At 40.7% G+C, this 18,543-nt stretch overlaps 2 protein-coding genes across 2 annotated transcripts; one reads left to right on the top strand and one right to left on the bottom strand.

The window, feature by feature from the left end:
* Nucleotides 1–1,453: 1,453 nt before the first annotated feature.
* Nucleotides 1,454–11,900, bottom strand: PNN (pinin, desmosome associated protein). The gene is made up of 9 exons (XM_082485653.1): nt 11,747–11,900; nt 11,329–11,400; nt 10,404–10,472; nt 9,195–9,267; nt 9,016–9,110; nt 7,007–7,082; nt 5,117–5,272; nt 4,891–5,029; nt 1,454–3,842 (listed from the first exon to the last, which is right to left on the bottom strand). Exons 1-9 carry the CDS (start codon nt 11,857–11,859, stop codon nt 2,554–2,556), a joined length of 2,082 nt encoding a protein of 693 aa, XP_082341779.1. The 5' UTR covers nt 11,860–11,900; the 3' UTR covers nt 1,454–2,553.
* Nucleotides 11,901–13,094: 1,194 nt separating this feature from the next.
* TRAPPC6B (trafficking protein particle complex subunit 6B) lies at nt 13,095–18,247 on the top strand. Its single transcript, XM_082484840.1, has 6 exons — nt 13,095–13,211; nt 13,308–13,375; nt 14,591–14,708; nt 16,196–16,279; nt 17,331–17,424; nt 18,107–18,247. The coding sequence occupies exons 1-6, from the start codon at nt 13,131–13,133 to the stop codon at nt 18,136–18,138; spliced, it is 477 nt and encodes a 158-aa protein (XP_082340966.1). The 5' UTR covers nt 13,095–13,130; the 3' UTR covers nt 18,139–18,247.
* Nucleotides 18,248–18,543: the final 296 nt, after the last annotated feature.

Here is an 18,543-nt window from a genome sequence, read left to right as displayed (position 1 = left end):
CCTTGAGAGCAAACATAACAATTACTAAAAATACTACTGCTTTATGAAGACACAGTTTTTTATGCAATATTGTGTTAATAGTATACTATCTTATACTGGAATATCAGTTGGAATATCTAGCTTTTAGAAAACTTCATTCTTACGATGTTACCACACACTGATATTTATGTTGCATCGAGCTGCTGAGATTTAGCAAGGCTAACTATTAATTAACAGCAGTTTAACCATGGCAGCAAGTTTCCTCTAACAAACATTAAAGTATCAAATACATCACCAACTTCATACTCAACAAAACTCCTGTATTTTCACCTTGTCAGAAATACATTGCTGCCTGTAATATAACCCGAAACAATGTAATCAATCCAATCCCTAGCTACTTACCAGGACCCACCATATTGTTTTTATAAATGCTGTTAACACGCTCTTCAGAAACAAGTGGCTTCTGATTAGCAACCTACTTCTCTAGCTTTGCATAACGACTACAATATCGGCCGTTAAAACCTGTACAGTAAATACACTACAGCTGAATCACTCAATTAAGCTCAAAATAAGAAACCTTAAAAATACTCAATGTTAGGGGAAAAAAAAAATGACAAAATTAAAATGGCTTCCAAAGACAATTTGAAATGTGAAGTTAGTTGAAACATGCGAAACAGTAACATTTACTCAACTAGTCAGTATAAAATTTTGTTCCTCGTGGTAAACTGCTGTGTTTAACATTTTCAATAAGGCATTTGAACTTTTGCTTGTTCTTAAAACAAAAAAACCACCCAACAAAAAAGGCACAGTAAACCACCACATTCCTCTGAAGGGAAGGAAATATAGTTGGAGACTCCTGGCAAGAACTAAAAACGAATCTCAGTTGTGGAGAAGCAGAGGCAGATAGGATATTGAAGCAGCAAGTGGACTGGAGAATCACAATAAAGTATTGAACTTATTGAGAAGGGGGAAGCGGGAGGAGCTTTCCCTCTACGTCTATTTGTACTAAAAGAACAGGCACCTTCATCCCTTGCTAGACACATTTCTTTAAGCCAGGAAGTTCAGCACTTCAGGACACAAGTCTGCCACTACTCTGAGTTCAGATGAAAAATCTGAAAATTGACGCCCTCCAAAACTAGAGCTCTGCAAAAGTCCACTCCATGTTCCAGAAAAATGGAGTATATATGGCATTTCATACACTAAAATAAGCTTACACGTAACTTCCATTCTGAAATCTTTCTAGGACTTCCTGGTCTGCAATATAGCATAGCAGATACAAGAATTCTCTTCCTGCCAAGACAAGGCAGATTATAGCAGTGTTTCATATTCAGTTAACAGGCATTAATTAAAGCCTACAGGAACAATTTTGGATACAGAGCTTCTTAGGTACAGTGACCTGGAATTGATTCATGCTTTAAATGTAGCAAGACTAAGGCAATACACCTGTGTTATAGAAAACATCATAGGCATTGAGTAGTCTACAAAGCCACATTTATTTGCACATGTACAGAACAGAGCGACAGATGTTATTGTTTTCCATACAAAATTATATAAAACCAGTATTCACCTTCATAGATAACACCATACCACCTTAAGTTGTATTAAATACATTCAGAAAGCATTCTTGCACGCACACAACATTAGTATTAGGTAGTCCCAGGTAACTCCAACACTGCAATGTAATTATTCCTAGTGGTATGAAGGGATCAAAGATTAGTCTGCAACTAAAATAAAAAGAATCCTGGTTGAGAAGCAATCTGAAGTCTTTCCTCCACTGGCCATCAAAGCAACACCATTAAACAGATTAACTGTCTCCAGAACATAGATGTAAATACTACCAAAGCACCTGAAGAAGGCAGGTAAGAGCAGTATTCCAGACTGACTTGAGCTATCTTGGCCAGTGTTAACATTCCCATTTAATCACTGCTTGGCTACAGATAGGAAAAAGTTTTATAAAACTGGAAGACAGAATTGAGTAAGAGCTTGTGATTACAGAAGAAAACAAAAGGTATAGATCCAAATCAATTACTTTCCCTTCCTACCCAGCACTGGAGAGAGTACTCCCTTTACTGGGTCTTACAATTCCCATTCTTGCAAGGAATAGAGGGGAAAAGCAAAATTTTACGTTTCCTGCAACATTGCCTCCCTACATATGTTCTAAAAGGGGAATTTAATTGTCAACAGGACATCTCAAACAATGTATTTAAAACACACATTTATTTCTACAAAAAAAAAGTGTATGATACAGAAGAAACGATCACACCTACTTAAAGGTTTACCTATTAAAATATACAGAGGATCTTAATGAGTACAGGATATTTAAAAAAAGATGCAAAGGAGTGTTAATCTTTTATTTTTACATTTTCAGGAACTTCACATAATTTTGGTAAGTTAACCTTTTACAAAATTATGTAAAAAGTACAAGAATGCCTGGTAAACAGTCTGCATTTTTCCAAAAGATTTTTTACAGCATGCAATTCTTAAGGCAGCCTTCTCCTCCTCCTTACAACGAATCCTTTCACTCAAATAATCTTCCGCTGCAAAGATTAGGCTAAGGAAGCTTGGTCTCTTCTGTTAACGCCTTTTGTCTTTCCTGTCTGATTTACGGTCTCTTTCACTCCGTGAAGTTCTCTTGCCTGACCGACTACTTTCTGATATAGACCTCTTTCTGTCAGATCTTGAACTTTTCTCCTTTGAGCTTTTGGTATCTCTACTCCCACCTTTTGAGGACTTGTGACTTCTATCTACTCCTGAAGGATCCCTTCGCTTCCTCTCCGTGCTCCTTCTGCGTTTTCTATCTCTGTTATGCCCTCTTCCTCGGCTTCGACTCCGACTTTCACTACTGCTAGAGCTACTGCTGCTACTGTCCCTGCTAGTACTTCCACTTGTAGTGCTGCTGCTGGTGGAAGTACTCCGACTGCTACTGCTGCCAGTGCTGGAACTACTTCCACTACTAGTACTGCTTGAAGTACTACTGGTACTACTGCTGCTGCTGCTACGGCTATGACTCTTCCCAGTTTTGTTCCCTGCCCTACCCCTGCTTCTACTCCTAGTCTTACTCTTAATTTCTACACTCGGTGTCTGACTTTGCTCTGTCTGTCCCTCAACCACCTTTACAGACACCACAGCATTTTCATCCTTGTCTGCTTGGGGCTCTGTATCCTGAGTGGCCTGAGACAACTGAGGTGACTGTGGCAGTGGCACAGACTGTAACTGAGATGAAGCCTCAGCCACAGGTTCTGGCTGAGCTTCAGGTGCCTTCTCCTGTTTTTCTTCAGGTTCAGCTTCAATTTCTGCTTTAATACCCTCCTCCTTCTCAGGAGAAGGAACATTACACACTTTTTCTGGCTGAGCATCACACTCTGTTTCTGGTTCCACTTCTCTGCCATTTTCATTTTCTACAGGTTCTACACTATCTGCCTCATTCATTTCAGCCACCTCCTGCTCATTATCCACTGGCTGAATGTTTTCACTTTCCTCTTTTACAACTGTGACCTCTTCATGCTGACCATCCTGTTGCTTGTCATTCTCCCTCACCTCAGTAGTCTCTTCTACTTTAATCTCCATTTCATGTTTCTGTTCATCCTCTTCCTGTTCTTTCTCTGCATCGCTATGCCCTGAACCTATTTTTCCCTTTTCCTCCCCTACCTCCTCCATTTCTACATCATTGTGCTGATTACCTGTCTCCAACTCTTCCACCTGCTGAGCCACCTTACCCTCTTCCTGCTCCTTGTTCTGTTCTTCCTTCTTTTCTTCATTCTGCACCTCCTGATGTTCTTTTTCCTTCACAGATTGTCTTCTGGGCCTGGCCTCCATTTTGTTAATCTGCTCTGCAAATTCATTTCGCCTGCTTTCAAAGAGTGCTAGGGAATAAATGCACAAATAATAGTTTCAGATAATCTACAGACACTGAAGTCTATTTTCCCCTTAACTATGAGCTAATGAGTTATCATATTGTTTTAACTTGTAAATACTGCATCCTTATTCATTCTGAAGTAGCAAGCCATTCATGCATCGTGAAAAGGACTGCTAGTTACCTCAAGAAAACAAAGCAAAGGGGATAGTCAGCTCAGCTGAGTATCAGAATAGTAAAGCCCTAAATCTAAGCTAACAAAAGGTTTTGACTTAATTAAAATCAATCCAACCAACAGTATATCAAAATAATACCTTAATTTCCTGGTATTTATATATTAACAAGGTTACACTTCCTAAGGTAAACAAAAGACAGTAAGAATCAGCAAAAAGCTGGTTAGGTATTAAGAAAGCTTAAATAATGTAAGCTATTCAGACAGGTGAGCTAGCTTCTCTTACCCCCAAACCCCACACAATGAAGGAAAGCTCCTTAAGAAAAAAAAAACAAAAACCACAACCAATACATTCTCAGTTTAATAAAAAAGAACTGTAGGACTACCATTGACCGCAGTATTTTAAATTGTTTTCCAAAAGAAAAATATAGTCATCCTGTGAAACAGAAATGAACACACATTAAGGTAAAAAAAAAAGTCATCATAAAGTTCTAGTGCTGTGCTTAAGAAAACGCTTCTCAAATCCTTTGTAAAAACCTGCATTTCCTTGGGCCTTCAATCCACAGAATCTGCCTTTTCAAAAACTAAGTTGCTGCACTGGCATACATCTGGGTACTCAAGCTAATATAAAGGACTATGTTTTAAACACATACCTCTGAGATTATTCATACACCTCTTTTGACTTCTTGTAAGAGAATCAAAGCACATCCAACATAAAAATAAGTCACTGAAAGAGTAATGTTCACTTATGATGAACACACGTGCACAAACTTCGTTTGTCCTAACCATTAAATTCATGTATTTAAGCAGGACTTAAAAGAAATTTGTATAGCAAACATCAAAGGGAGGGAACAACAAGGGACTTTGTATCACAAAGACCACTTACCATTCATCTTTTTCTGTGACTCTTCCATCAACTTCTGCGTAGCAGGACACATTCTGCCAGGTATGTAGAATAAGTGGGGTTTTGTCTTTGTTCTTATGTATTTAATTATTTTAGCGTTATGTTCATTCCATTCTTCTTGCTGAGAAATGAAAAAAAAAAAAATAACCCTAAGTTACACAAGAATAGTTTAAACAAGACAAAGATTAGGAGCAAAACTAAAACTCACCAACTGAGCAAGCTCAACCTTTTGCTCCAGTAACCGCAGCTCTGTCTGTTTAGCACGTCTTTCTTCGAACAGTTCTCGCCTTTCATTTTCAACTTGCTTTCTTTCTTCTTCTGCCTGCACTTCAAGTTTTTGCTCAATTTCTTGTCGTCTCTTTTGCTAAGGTAAATAAAGAAGTATCTTATACATTTTTTCTAAATCAAGAAAGTGTTCTAGTTTGGTCCAATTAAAATTTTGAATTATTTACACCATTAAAGGCATTCTTAAAAACACATTAAGAAATATTCCCTAATTACAGGTAATGGAAGAAAAGAGTGCCATTGCTTGCTGGCATCTGATTTTTTGTGGGTTAGCTATAAAATTATGGGCCCCTGTGGATTTCTGCCTGCTTTTTTATCATTCAATTTGGATTTGAATTTTCAATAAAAGCTTCAACTTGTTTTGTTTCCACAATGGCAGAAAAAAATAAAAAACAAATGGATTTCAGGTATTCTACTTGGAGAGAAAAAGTAAATGCCCCCACAGACAAATGAAGGGCTGCAGATTGGTGTTTGTGACCAACAAAACAAATTACAGTGTGAAAACTTCCAGCATATTCATTGCTAATTAGATATATTACTGTAAACCAGGAATGCTTTGTTTGTGTGTCCTAGACAACCATATGCTTAGATTGTACAACAGTTGTTTAATTAAAAAAAAAAAATAGAATTTACTGCCTGGACAAAAAAAAAAAAAAAAAAAAAAAAAAAGCTGTGCCATAAAACTCCTCAGGCCTCTGCTTTGATTTTTAGTAAGTTTTTATGTATGAAGAGAACAATGCCTACACAAATTCTCAGGAAAACGTTGCAAAAAGCAGTAACTCCTCAAAGTCTTTTTATGCAAACACATACTACTATAAATTAGAAAAGGACTCCATGTTTCTAGACCATCCTAATCAATAGTTTCTTGTTCTAAAGGCAAGCAGGCAACAGAGAACTTTGGTCCTTTCTCACATGCTACACAACAAGTTAGATAAAACAGCAGGATATCCAAATACTGAATCTGAAATCAATACCAACACTGCAAGCCAGCTACGCTAACGCTACACAGAAAAGGCTTTAAGTTTGAAGTTGTATCTGCTTCCACTGGACTGCTGAAAGCAGAACTTTCAAACACTGTTTTTAATATAAAGGTTGTCAGTATTAACTGAATAACCCATTTAGGGCAACAGTAAACAAATACCATACCCTCCACAATTTAAAATGGCATACTAGGAATAATGTTACCACTATCCTATACACAAGTTTTTTTAAACTACCGCTAAATTATGCAAAGCCTTCACTTCAGTACAATCACACATCCATTTATTAAAAACAGGTATTCTTGATATGTGTACGCGGAGAGGGAAGCCACTTGTAGTCAAACAGCATAATACAACCACACATTTCTGTATACTTGGTTATAATTTAAACATCTGGAACACATCAGGGTTGGCATTGCTTCAGCAATACCGAATTGCCATTATTTACAGAAGTAGCCTATGACCTATTAAATAGTTACCTGATTAAATTCCATTTCCTTTGAAATTATCCCAATAATGTAAACAAGAAAAAGGATAACCTATTTTGTGTTTTACATGTTTTAAAAATATACAGCAATTAAAAAAACAATAATACATTGTCTTTTCACTTTTGCAATGGTCAGAAATAGTGAAGTCACAGAATTGTTAGACACCCTTTCCTGCCTCCCACCCCAATTTCACTAAAATAAAACAAACAAAAACCTCCATTCAACACTTACCAATTTGTTGCACCTGCAACCTACACTATGGGGAATTTTCATTCCTATTTGAAGCAGCTTAACCACACAATTTTGCTTTATTAGTTACAATCTGATAGAAGTAAAAATAAGTACCCTCTCAGTAGCAACCGTGGACTCCTGCTTAAATTTTTGAAGAGTGCCCATCAACAAGCCAAATATACGTCGATTCCTGAATAAAAACAAGAAGAAGTTTTGAGATTCAGTTCAAGAACCAAGATTTTTATTTGCATAAACAATCAGGGAAACTTCCCACCTCAGAGATGTTTATTTTTAAAGGCTCAGTATTACTCAAGGCCATAAGCAATAGAACACACACTGACTGCGCCAACAGCCAAGGATATAAGTTACAGTGACATATCATATTTTAAGATTAAGACACAGCTCTTAGCCATAATATAGCACTTGGAAAACTGGAGTCTCACATTTTACATCTGGAAATAATGACACTAAGGAAATAAAAAAAAAAAAAAAAACCACAACCAAAAAACAAAAGCAGACAGTACTGAAGAAAAGGTTGAGTAAATACAGTGTGAGTTATCAGTAAGGAACTGGAAGGTCATTGGGCTTTCTGAAAAACATACCTTCCCCGCTCGGCTCAGAGGATTAAGGAGAAATGGAGCCACAGGGTAGTGAAAGCTTATCTGTCACAGTTTGCCTAGCAATTATCTTCTACAACGAGATGCTGCACTGTGGGATGAAACCAGAATTGCTCTCATCCAATTAAGTGTTGTTTGAGAAAACTTAAATAACTAAAATTCTTCAAGGAATTCCTTTCTTCTGAACAAGAACTAATTTCTTGAATTTCACCACCTTTTCTTTCTTTCCATTTAATCCCAAATTAAGCCTTTACAGCAAGAGGCAGACTTTCTTAATCGCCTTGAACTTTTACCCAATTAAGAGAGAAAGGAAATGCTACTCTCTTCACTCAATATCGCTCTATTACAGTGGAACAAACATGACATGGAAAGGTAAAGGTACTTGTATATTAAACAGTAGGAATAGGAACAAATAAAGAATAGAGAGCTAGAGATTACTCAAAGTGTATTTGTATATGAATGACACCCTAGAAGACACTGAGAAAAATCAAGAATTCAATGGATGCTGTTCTCTTAAAGAGCCTCTTTCCACTACAAGTCACAGAGATCAATACTGGTTTTCTCATCTCCCCAGAAGACTACTGAAGCGCAAAATGGTAAAACTACAATTCTAAGGAAACAAACTTTTAGTGCCTGAAGCTTTAGGAAGTCCACTAAGAATTTTGGAAGTCTTTCTGCGAGGAAAGCAGTTGGAAACTGGTGATGGAAGCAACAGCAGTCTGTTGGTGGTGCTGTAACTGTAAAAGCAAGCAAAGCGTCTTTTCTGTACTAAATGATGTGCAGCCCTTATCAGAAAAGCTCTCTGTAGTTCCTCATTCCAGCTATCCTTCTTCTGTTTATTTGAGGTATGGGTTATTACTGCACCAGGTGAGCTGCAGACTGAAGTGGATGGAGTCCGAGAGGTTAAACACAGCTGTAAATTTGCTTTTCCAACACCTCTTCCCGATAGAACTGCATTTCAGCAAGAATTTTTATGAACTACCCTGACCCAAATAAAATATAAGAAAAAGGAGATAAACATAGAAAGAATCTAAAAAGAAGCAGGCAAAAGGAAGGTCTGACTGTATGCACAATAATGAGTCTGAAAGTAATAAGAGAAAAGAAACATGTGATGGAACTACTGCATTAAAAGAAAAAAGGGGAAAACCTGCACCCAAAAGCCTCTTTCAACCAAGAAGTTGTAACAGTCCAAAAAGTTAAGTAGCCAATGAAGCTATATATATTTCTGTCTTTCTCAGACTAGCAGTTACAATAGCACTACCAAATCTATTCCTGTAGGTGGCCTGAGAAACAGAACTCCTGTCAGTTAAGTGAACGATGGTTGTTACTGCTGTGAAGTATTTCGAGAGTATTTTAAAAAAATCAGTTTTATACCATTATAGTATCTCTTTGACATCATCTTTGATACATAATAGCATCTGTATAATACTTGTTAAGTCTAAAGCTACTTCCTATCCTAGCACTCAGAAGTACTGCATTAGTGCTTCAAAAGAGATTTCTGCATACCTTTGTTTCCCTTTCTCATCCATATTTTGATCTTGTATAAGGTCTCGACGTGTTCGCTCTTTGGAGGTAGCCACAACAGAAGATGGCAACGCTGGCTACAACAAAGAAAAACAAACTACTTTGTTCATGTCCCAGATAAGTAAGTTTCTTCCTGCACAGCTCTATTTATCATGTATTACCTTTTTAATATCATCATCTTCTGCATCGCTGTCTTGGCGTGATTCTCTTCTTGTCCGACGTTCTCCACCCAGCCTGAGGAAGAAAACGCATTAGTGGTCACTAGAGAACATATATGTAGGACAGCGTTTGTTCTAACATGAGAAAAAAATACAATTCTGCATATCTAGTCAGAAGACCCAATGCTTCCAGTAAAACTCTCCCCACTGTTCCAATGACCAGTAAGTAGCATTTTACAGACAGAACCTACTGTTGGTAAAAATCAGTGAGAGAAAACAGTAAGTTTTAGAACAGTTTGAACAGTAAAGTAAAACAGAAAACCCCACATTATTACCATATTTGACTTTTTAGAATACCTTTGGAATTTATTTCTCGTTTTTAGTGTTTGCATTTATCATTTTTCCAGAATCTCTAAAATGGCTACTGGTATAATGGGATCATGAGACAGATTTAAATGCAAGATATAAAGGTTGGTATGGTTTTTCAAATGAGAAATGCTATTTAAGCCAAATACCAAGAAAACAGGTGAGGAGGGGCAGAGGACTTAAGACCTGAGAACTTGGATGAACTGAGGCTTTAACAAAGAACAACTAGACAGAGCATGAAATAAGTTATTTTCAGCTTTCACTCTCAGCTTTGTGGTACTACTAGTAAAGCCATTTCACAGTATTCACTTTTTGTTAACTCAGAAATTCAAAGGCAAGCCTTGCTTTAGTCAAGAACTACCATCGCACGTTAAGTGCCCACAGAATGAAGCTCACTATAATCAGTCACGTCTGATGGATCTGCATTCAAATGTGAAAGCTCAAAATCTGAGTCTATTGTCACACTCTAGACATTCAATTTATTGAACCGGAGATCTCAGTCATAATTCAATTGTGTCTCCTGTAAAACAAATCTGCTGCTGAGCAGAATATAATATAGCAGACTTTACACCAAGTAAACCAGAAAAATTCCAAGAATCTTTGTATCGCTATATCTTTATATTATTGCTATAATCTTTATATTGCTATAAGGTATAAAAAAAGATTTCACTACCATCAATCGCTATCATCCAAATATATTTTCAACAAGTCTTGAATATGTAACCTCTGAAGAAGACAGTGAAAGTCATCAGTTATTAACAGTTATTGAATCTAAGCATTTTAAATTTACTGCTATAAATTCTCATTCTGATAAAGCAAGCTTTCTCCATCAGTTTTTGCACCCACCTACTGGCTGCCCCTTCAAGATCCCTCTGTTTGGCTGGGGGTCCTCCTCCGCTATCCGAGAATCCACGCCTAAAAAGAAGACACTTGTGATCTTAGAACAAGTTAAGCTAACCCCAGGTCCTCCTTAAACCTCCACAATCAAACTGTATTTGGGCTTTGTGGTTATGATGTAACAATAAGTTTTCTTTAGCTCCATCACCATTTATTGTTACTACTGCAATAAAGTGTTTAAACATGCTGCTTGTGGACCAACTAATTTAAACTTGAATTTCTCCACTTATTTAATTGAGTAGCTACACTAAATCAAGGAGCCCCATTATGTTCAAGTGTTCATATTTGCAATAGTTTTTATGATGTATTAAGCTTTAACCAGCAGTTTAATATTGAAATGCAAAAAAAAAAGTCCACTAATTGGCCTTTTCATTCTACTTGGGGAGGAAAAAAAGAAAAAAAAAGGAAAACCCACAACAAAACGCTAGTGGTTTTACCTACATGTGTCTTATATTTCTGTCGACTTCAACTCTTTCTGTTCTTCCTGGAACAGCTACCAGTTTATTAATTAGAGAGACTGATTTTGAATGATTTCAGAGACAAGGTCCCAGATACCACATAACACCTCCCTTAACTTTGATGCTTCTCCTTATTTTTCAGGCTAACAGCTGACAGGATTAGTGAAAACCACCAGTTTAAACTTCTTATCATTCAGAATGAGAAAGTACTTTGAGTTTCAGGCAGTGATATTTGGGGGCGAAAACCCCAAATGCTCTGTAGGCCAGCTTTGGTGCCTGCTTGCTGAAACAGCAGTACAGCGAGCAACGGAGGGTCAGACGAGAAATATAAAACACCCCAGAGTCAGGACAGCAAACCAATGCCAGAGTAAAGGGTGGAAGAAACCCCCCCACCGCCTGCCTCTGGAGCTCCTTACCTCAGCAATAAGCTCCCACGCCCTCTACCTCCACCAGGGCCTGTGATGGCTAACAGTCTGTTTTGAGGGGGCCTGCAAGAGACAGCGGGCGCCGTTAGCGGTACTTACCCCGGCCCCCCGCCCCGAGCCGCTGCAGGGAGCCTCCCCGGGGCCCAGCCGCTCCCCGAGATGCGCTGCCCGCCGCCACGACCATTCCCTCACGCACCCCACGGTTGTGTCCCCACCCCCGCCACGACGTGCAGACGCCGCCAACACACCAGCGGGACCGGGGAAGGGCGCGGAGGCGGCGGCCCCTCACGCATTCTCCCCCATGACAGCAGCGCGGCGCACGGGAGCTCCCCTCACACCTCCCCACGGCCTCACCGCTCTTCACGCTCCGCTCCCCTCCCCCCCGCCGCGCCGTTCGCTCCCGCCGCACCTCACATCGTTGGGGTCCCGGCCCGTGAGCTTGCGGATGTTCTCGTCCACGTGCTTGAGGCTCTCCTTGGCCTTCTCCAGCTGCTCCTGCAGCGCGCGCACCGCCACCGCCATCCCGCCCGCAGCGCGGCCTAGCCGGGGCCCAGCGCAAGGCACCGCTGGGTAACGAGGGGGGGCTGGGGTGTAAGAGGACCCCGCCCACCACTCCGGCAGGCCGCGGGCCGGGACGACACAGCCAATAACCCCTCAGCGGCCCCTTCCAACCGCCAATAATCGGGCACGAGAGGAAAGGGCACGCCCCACGGGGAAGGCTCACCGAAGGCGCTCACCAATCACAGGGCCCACAGGCGGACTGGCATCCCGACCCACCAGTTAGCGGAAGCCTCTGCCTGCCAAGCTCTGCCAATCACCAAAGGATTGACATCCTTCAGAGCTAATGAGAACTTAATGCGTCATTTTCCCGCAGCCCAATCAGAAAGCCACTTCGGGAACGTTTATCCCCACCCACCCGGGACGGATACTACTTCCCCACTTTCTGGGGGGGCCGATGAGCCCTCACGCGGGCGGCTGGGGCGGGGGCCAATCAGCGCTCCGCTACAGAGGCCGCCGCGCCAGGCGAGCCAATAGGCGGGGGCGTTACTGGGGGCTGGCGCGCCGCTCGGGGGGGGGAGAGGGCGCCCGCCCTCACATCTCCCGGCTATGCCCCGAAGCTGCGTGGCGTGGGCTCCGCCAGCTGGCTGTCCGTTTGGCGGCTGTAAAATTCCGTTACGGGACGTTATTCGTGACGCTGGGGGGGGGTGGGTGGCAAGGTGTTTAACTGCGGCTCGCACCCGGTGCCGGTCCTGTGGAGAGGCGGGGGTGACCCCTCCACCACCCCACCATTTCCCCAGGCGCGTAGCCCCCGCTGCCGTGCTACAGCGGTAGGAAGTATGAGCGAATGAACCGCTGACCTTCTGAAGGCAATAAAAGACCTACGATCCCTCCCTCCCCCTACCCCCCCATCCCAATTCAACTCCCAGCAGCTCTGCAGGGAAGAAACGTGTTCGACACCCACTCCCTCAGCCCCCTCCTTCACCGCACTCGCTTGCGCAGCCCCAGTTGGCGCCACCGCCGGAGGCAGCGCGAACGTAAAAGGGCCGCCTCAGGAGAGGCTTCGGCCCGCGGGAGGCCTTTCCCCGGGCGGTGGCGGCGGGGCGGGAACGGCGAGCGGTTCCCCGGCGAGTAGAACCAGTCAGGCCGCCGCTGCCGGGCCGTTCCGCCTCGGCCGGCAGCATCAGAGACTGACAGGGGCCGGAAGGGGCGGCGCGGCGGCGGCGGGGCCCCGGTGCCGGGCGGGGGGTTGAGGGCGAGGCGGCGGCGGGGGTGAGCCCCGCTGCGGCGCGGAGATGGCGGACGAGGCGCTCTTCCTGCTGCTGCACAACGAGATGGTGGCGGGGCTGTACCGCGCTGCCGAGCAGGGCGAAGGGGTGAGTGGGGCCAGGGCCGCCCTGGGGGGAGGGGTGTGAGGGGGGGGGCGTCCGGTTAGCGGCGGGGGTAAAGCGGCGGCGCCTTGTGTCTTGCAGGAGAACGGGCGCTGCACCACCAAGCTGGAGAGCATGGGCTTCCGCGTCGGGCAGGGGCTGATCGAGAGGTGAGTCCCCGCCGCTGCTGCAGCCTCGGCCCCTCGCAGCGACCCTATCTCTGCCCGCTCCCGGGGGGCCCGGCTGGAGTTGCTCCTCCTCGAGGGGGGGAGGAGGTTCCCCGCAGCGGCTGCCCGGGCAGGGCCCACGCCCCCTCCCGCCCGGCTTGCTGGGGCCGGCAGCGTTCGCCCGCTCGGTGGGAAGCTGCTCGCTGCTTTTGGGGGAGAGAGGGTTATGCTGCGGATGGCTCCCTCTTACTAAACGTTCGGGCGCCCTCTCGTTTGGGATCTCGTTCTTGCGGGGACCTGTGTTCGAATGCCGCAGGACAGTTTGGGAGGCTGCATTTTCCCAGAGCGTGCCATCAGGAAAACGGAGTCAGCGTATAGGGTTACTTTTAATACTTACAATCCTTTTCAATTGCACCTTTTGTAGACCTACTTTTGCATATTTCGTACTTCTGGTACGTTTAATGATGTTCTTCTCTTTCTGTTTTCTTTCTTAAACATAAAATTATGATTGGTTACTCTGTTTCGTTTTTCTAAAGCACTCTCAGTCCTTGGAACTTCGCGACAGAGTGCATTTCCTCCTTGTTTCCCCAGGCCCTGTGGGGGTGCACGGTGACTTGCTGCACATTGAAGTTCAGCACCCTCGTTCTGAGGTCGTGTGGAGACTCTTGAGCTTCTGAAGTCCTGCTTTCGTTTAACAAAGTGGTGCTTTAGTGCCAGATAAAGACCCTCAAGGAGGATAAAAGGAGAGAATTCTGAAATAAACAAGAGAAAGACGTCCCTATTTGGGAAACTGGAACAAGTTTTACATGCTTGTTCCTATGTGTTAGTGCTGGTTTGCATATTTGAAGGGCTCCTTCCAAGCAGTAGCGTAGGTGTGAGCTTTTTGTTTATCTTCTCTTTAGGCATTTAGGTGAAGATAAAACTGATGGAGTGCTTTGTATCATTCTATACTTCAGCTGTCTTTAATAATCATATAATTAAAACCATTTATTCTGCTGTCACATTGCAGGTATTAACACTGTGTTGCTCTTAAGTTAAACTAGTTGATGAACACAGAGTGATACTAGAATGATACTGTACAATGGTTGGAAAACTAATTTCTCTAACAGCCTCAAAAATAATGTTGCATAGTACCATTTCTTTGTATTTTCTTTTTCTGTTTAATCGCTCAAGTTATGTGTACCTTCATTACTGATATCTTTCTCGCTTATCTCTTAGGTTTACAAAAGATACTGCCAGGTTCAAGGATGAATTAGATATTATGAAGTTCATTTGCAAGGATTTTTGGACAACTGTATTCAAAAAACAAATAGATAACCTAAGGACTAATCATCAGGTACTAATGCTGTAGAATAAGATTTGACTACTTGTGAGCTACTAGTGCATTTTTTGGTTCTCATGGTCTAGAATTAATTACATGATAAACACAAAATGTTCTTTATTTGTTTTGTTCAAAAAGCAGAATTTTAAGGTTCATGTTAGCATGTAGCTTCAGAATACAATTTAATAATTGCTTGTGATGTCTTTGTTGCCACCCTGTTTGAAAAGACTAAATGCTTTGAATTTCATATGTGCTGTTGCAGAGTTGGAAACTGACAGGACAGTAATGGTTACAGTTGATTAACACTTAAAAAGGAACTTTTTTATGTATCTTCCAATAAATTTTAGTAGAAAATTAGTGTGAGAAATTGATATTGCTGTCTTAATATCTATTTAACTAGAATGGCTGCCTTGAAGTATTTTTGTTATTTTGAAGACTTTTTACAGTTTTTAGCAGTTGAGACCCTTGGTTGTACTCTACTGAACATACTTTTATAAGAAGCAGCTGAAAAACTTGCACGTTGGTGACATTATGTTGTATCTACGTCCTTTCCTATATAAACAGCCACAGTTCTTAAAGCAAGATCAAAATAATGTAAGGAGCCATTTTACTAGAGTAAAAACTTTTTTTCCTTTTGAATGACTTGGTTTTCTTATGGCCATTTTCCTGTTGTATCAGAGTAGGAACAAGAGAATTTGTACAAGATTGTACGGAATTTGAGACAAATAAAATAGGTTTTGTTTTTCAGTGAGCTGTTTATCAAGTAATAACAACAATTAATAATTACCTTATAAATTTGTTTTTGAATTCAGAGAAAGCTGCAGTATTGAGCTTAGATCTCAATTGTATATGGAGCCTTAATTGAATTTCAAGGGCTATGAAGTTCCAAAGTAGCACAGTCATTAGCAAAGAAATCAAAATGACAGGTGTAGATTAAGCTATACTGTGTTCATACTTAATTTATTAAAATGCATATTGTGGCACAAAATTGTAATGTGGAAAACACTAGACTTTTAATTTGATCATCTGCTGGGTCTTGTTGCCTGTATCACTCACTATTCAAGAAGATAATTCTCACTGAATTTCAGAATAATGGATTGCATACCAAATGAAGATTAAGATTTGAATGTAAAAACTCAGCATGCATTTGGTATATTAACATGTGACTATTGTGACATGTGACTTCTAATATGTGACTATTGTTTCTGAGCACTGGAATGACTCTTCCTAGAAGAATGTAAATAAACTTTTTTTAGGGTTAACTGATCATATTATTATCTAGGGGTTTTGTTTTAAACTCACAAATAATATCTTCTCTTTTGTTTTGATAGTTCATGTAAGTAAATAATACAGTTTAAACTTAAATGACATATGCCTTAATCTAAGGTGTCATTTTTCAACCTGAGAAATTTGTACTGTATCTACAAATCAAATCCCTTCACATAAAATGTTGATTACATGTTACTGCACATTCAACTAAAAAACCTTCTTTTTTTAAACAGGGTATTTATGTCCTTCAAGACAATAAATTTCGTCTCTTGACACAAATGTCTGCAGGAAAGCAGTATTTAGAACATGCACCAAAGGTACCCTTCAGTTTTATCCTTGGGATCTACCAGTTTGATTTGAATTATCTTGATCTATTAATCACAACTTTAAGTTTTGCAATTGAATGGATACAGACTCTTCGAAAGGGCAGCTAAAGTTTAGTCTCCAAGACCTATGCTTTTTAGAAACTCACCTTATTTTGGAACAGTGGATTTGATTTATGATTCAAGAAACAGTCATAGTCATTGTGAAACTTGCTGTTGTCATGTTTGAGTTGCTTGATGGTAGGACCTGGTCTGCCACGATCTGCCACTATCACACAAATTCCTTCTTTCTCTTTGGAAAGCACGTGCTTTCAGAAGCTTTTTTAAAATTTCCAAAGCACATTTAGAAGATGGTGTTTGTTACCTAGAACAAGCTTCTGAGATTATATGAACATTCAGAAAGATCTTCTGCCAATTAAAAATAGTTTTGATTGTAGATGCTGAGTTAGGGAAATAAGGTAAGTAAAATCGGTGCCTTTGCAGAAGCTGTTATAAAGCACTTTGGTTCAGGTGGATGTAAGAAATGGGGCATTCAGTTCCATTTTGTGGTTTCTGAATTCTTTATCTCTTTAGTTATCACAGTTGCAGCCTGCTGTTCTTGGGACTTTTTTTGGTCTTTGGTGAGGTGTTTCTTCTGTTTTGCAATGTGTATTCTGAATATCTGCAGGCCCTTATATTCTAAGATGCAGCCTGTGCAAGAATGCTGTCTTGAAGTGTTTCTCCTTCATTGACTTCAATACCAGTTGCTAATTTCAGCCAAGTCTTGGGAATAATTTTTTTAAGTATATTAAGTTCCTACAGGTTTAATGGAAATAGAAACAAGTGACTCAAGATAGTGCCTCTAAGAAGAGAAATCTGTATTGTGAGCTCTGCTGTACCAAATATTGGAGCTTTCATCTATTAGAGACATGACAAAGTGTCTCAAGTGTAGTAACAAAACCTCCATATTGTCCAAGTGTTAAGTCTTGTTCTTGAGTACTTAGTTTCAATATTTAGTAACAAGCTTCACCCTTGACACTTATTTAAAGTGCAACTTTATATTTAGTATTTAGCTTTTACCTGTGGACTAATCAGAGGAGGCCTATCGAATTTGGGAATAAAGAGTATTGTAACAGCTGAAGTTTCATCAATGCCTGCATGTAAGTAGTTCTCAGAGTTATTCAATTATTACCTCGCTTGTTAACTGTCCTTACTGACTTCATCATTGTATAAGTGTTAATCAAGGTGGGATTAGTTTAACACTGCTGGGCCATAGGAGTCAGTATGAACTTCAGGATACGGCTCATCACTAAATACTTTAATGTTTAGAAAATACTGACGGAGGGAGAACCTCCGTGGTACTGAGTGGAAAGCAAAACTAAAAAGTTGTATTTACGTTTGGAAGCATCAAATGCATAAGGACGTATGTCCAGAAGGCTGTTTGAACAAGTGAAGATAAAAGCAGCTAGATACATGCTCTTTCTCTGCAGAAGTCATTAAGAAAGTTAGTAAGTGAAGTCCATTGTAGCCACCCAAGCTGCTTAAATTTAAAAATTTCAATAGATTTAAAAATTTCCACAGACTTTGCACGAATTTTAAATTTAGCTGACAAGACTGTTGTGATGTGGGACATGGATCAACTTGAAAAAAAGAAAAGAAAGAAAAAGCTCTTCAGCTGGAGTTGAGTTAAATTTAAATAATGGCTACATTGTTCACAATTAAACTGTAAGATTGAAATGTTCCTTACTATTTCTTTTAACAAAATGATTACAAGAAAATAATTACTTGGACAAAATAACTCTAATGGTGATACTTTGCTCTGACTTTGCTTCTTCTTTGCAGGTAAATTTCAGGTGATGATACAGAAGATGTAGAACACATTCAGATCTGGGTATCTACCTTAATCCTTTGTCTGTGGATTCAGTATCTTGGTTCAGCTTTGTATATAGCTTGTAAATTATAGCAGTGTGCAGCACAATTCCAAAATCCATAATAAATGTTCATCAAAATAACACTATTCTTGCATCTTGGTATGAAGTTCATTCTATGCCAAGGTGTTAATGGCCACACGGTAAAAACTGTCTAGCCAAAAGTTTTCAGCAAAATATTTCAGTTACCAAAACTTCACATATGGAAGACCAGAGGCATATTTTGAGAGCAGAGTAAAAGTCTGACCAAGACTAAATTTGAATAAGAAACTAATGTGTTTTGTGTCACCTAACATGAATACCCAACTGCTGCCTTTCCCTGCTCACTCTGAACTGAGGCAGAAATTTTTT

Source organism: Vanellus vanellus (assembly GCF_965231255.1).
Source record: "Vanellus vanellus genome assembly, chromosome: 6".
NCBI lineage: Eukaryota > Metazoa > Chordata > Aves > Charadriiformes > Charadriidae > Vanellus > Vanellus vanellus.
Note: the sequence above shows the minus strand (reverse complement) of the source record. Positions and strands in the feature narration are given on the sequence as shown.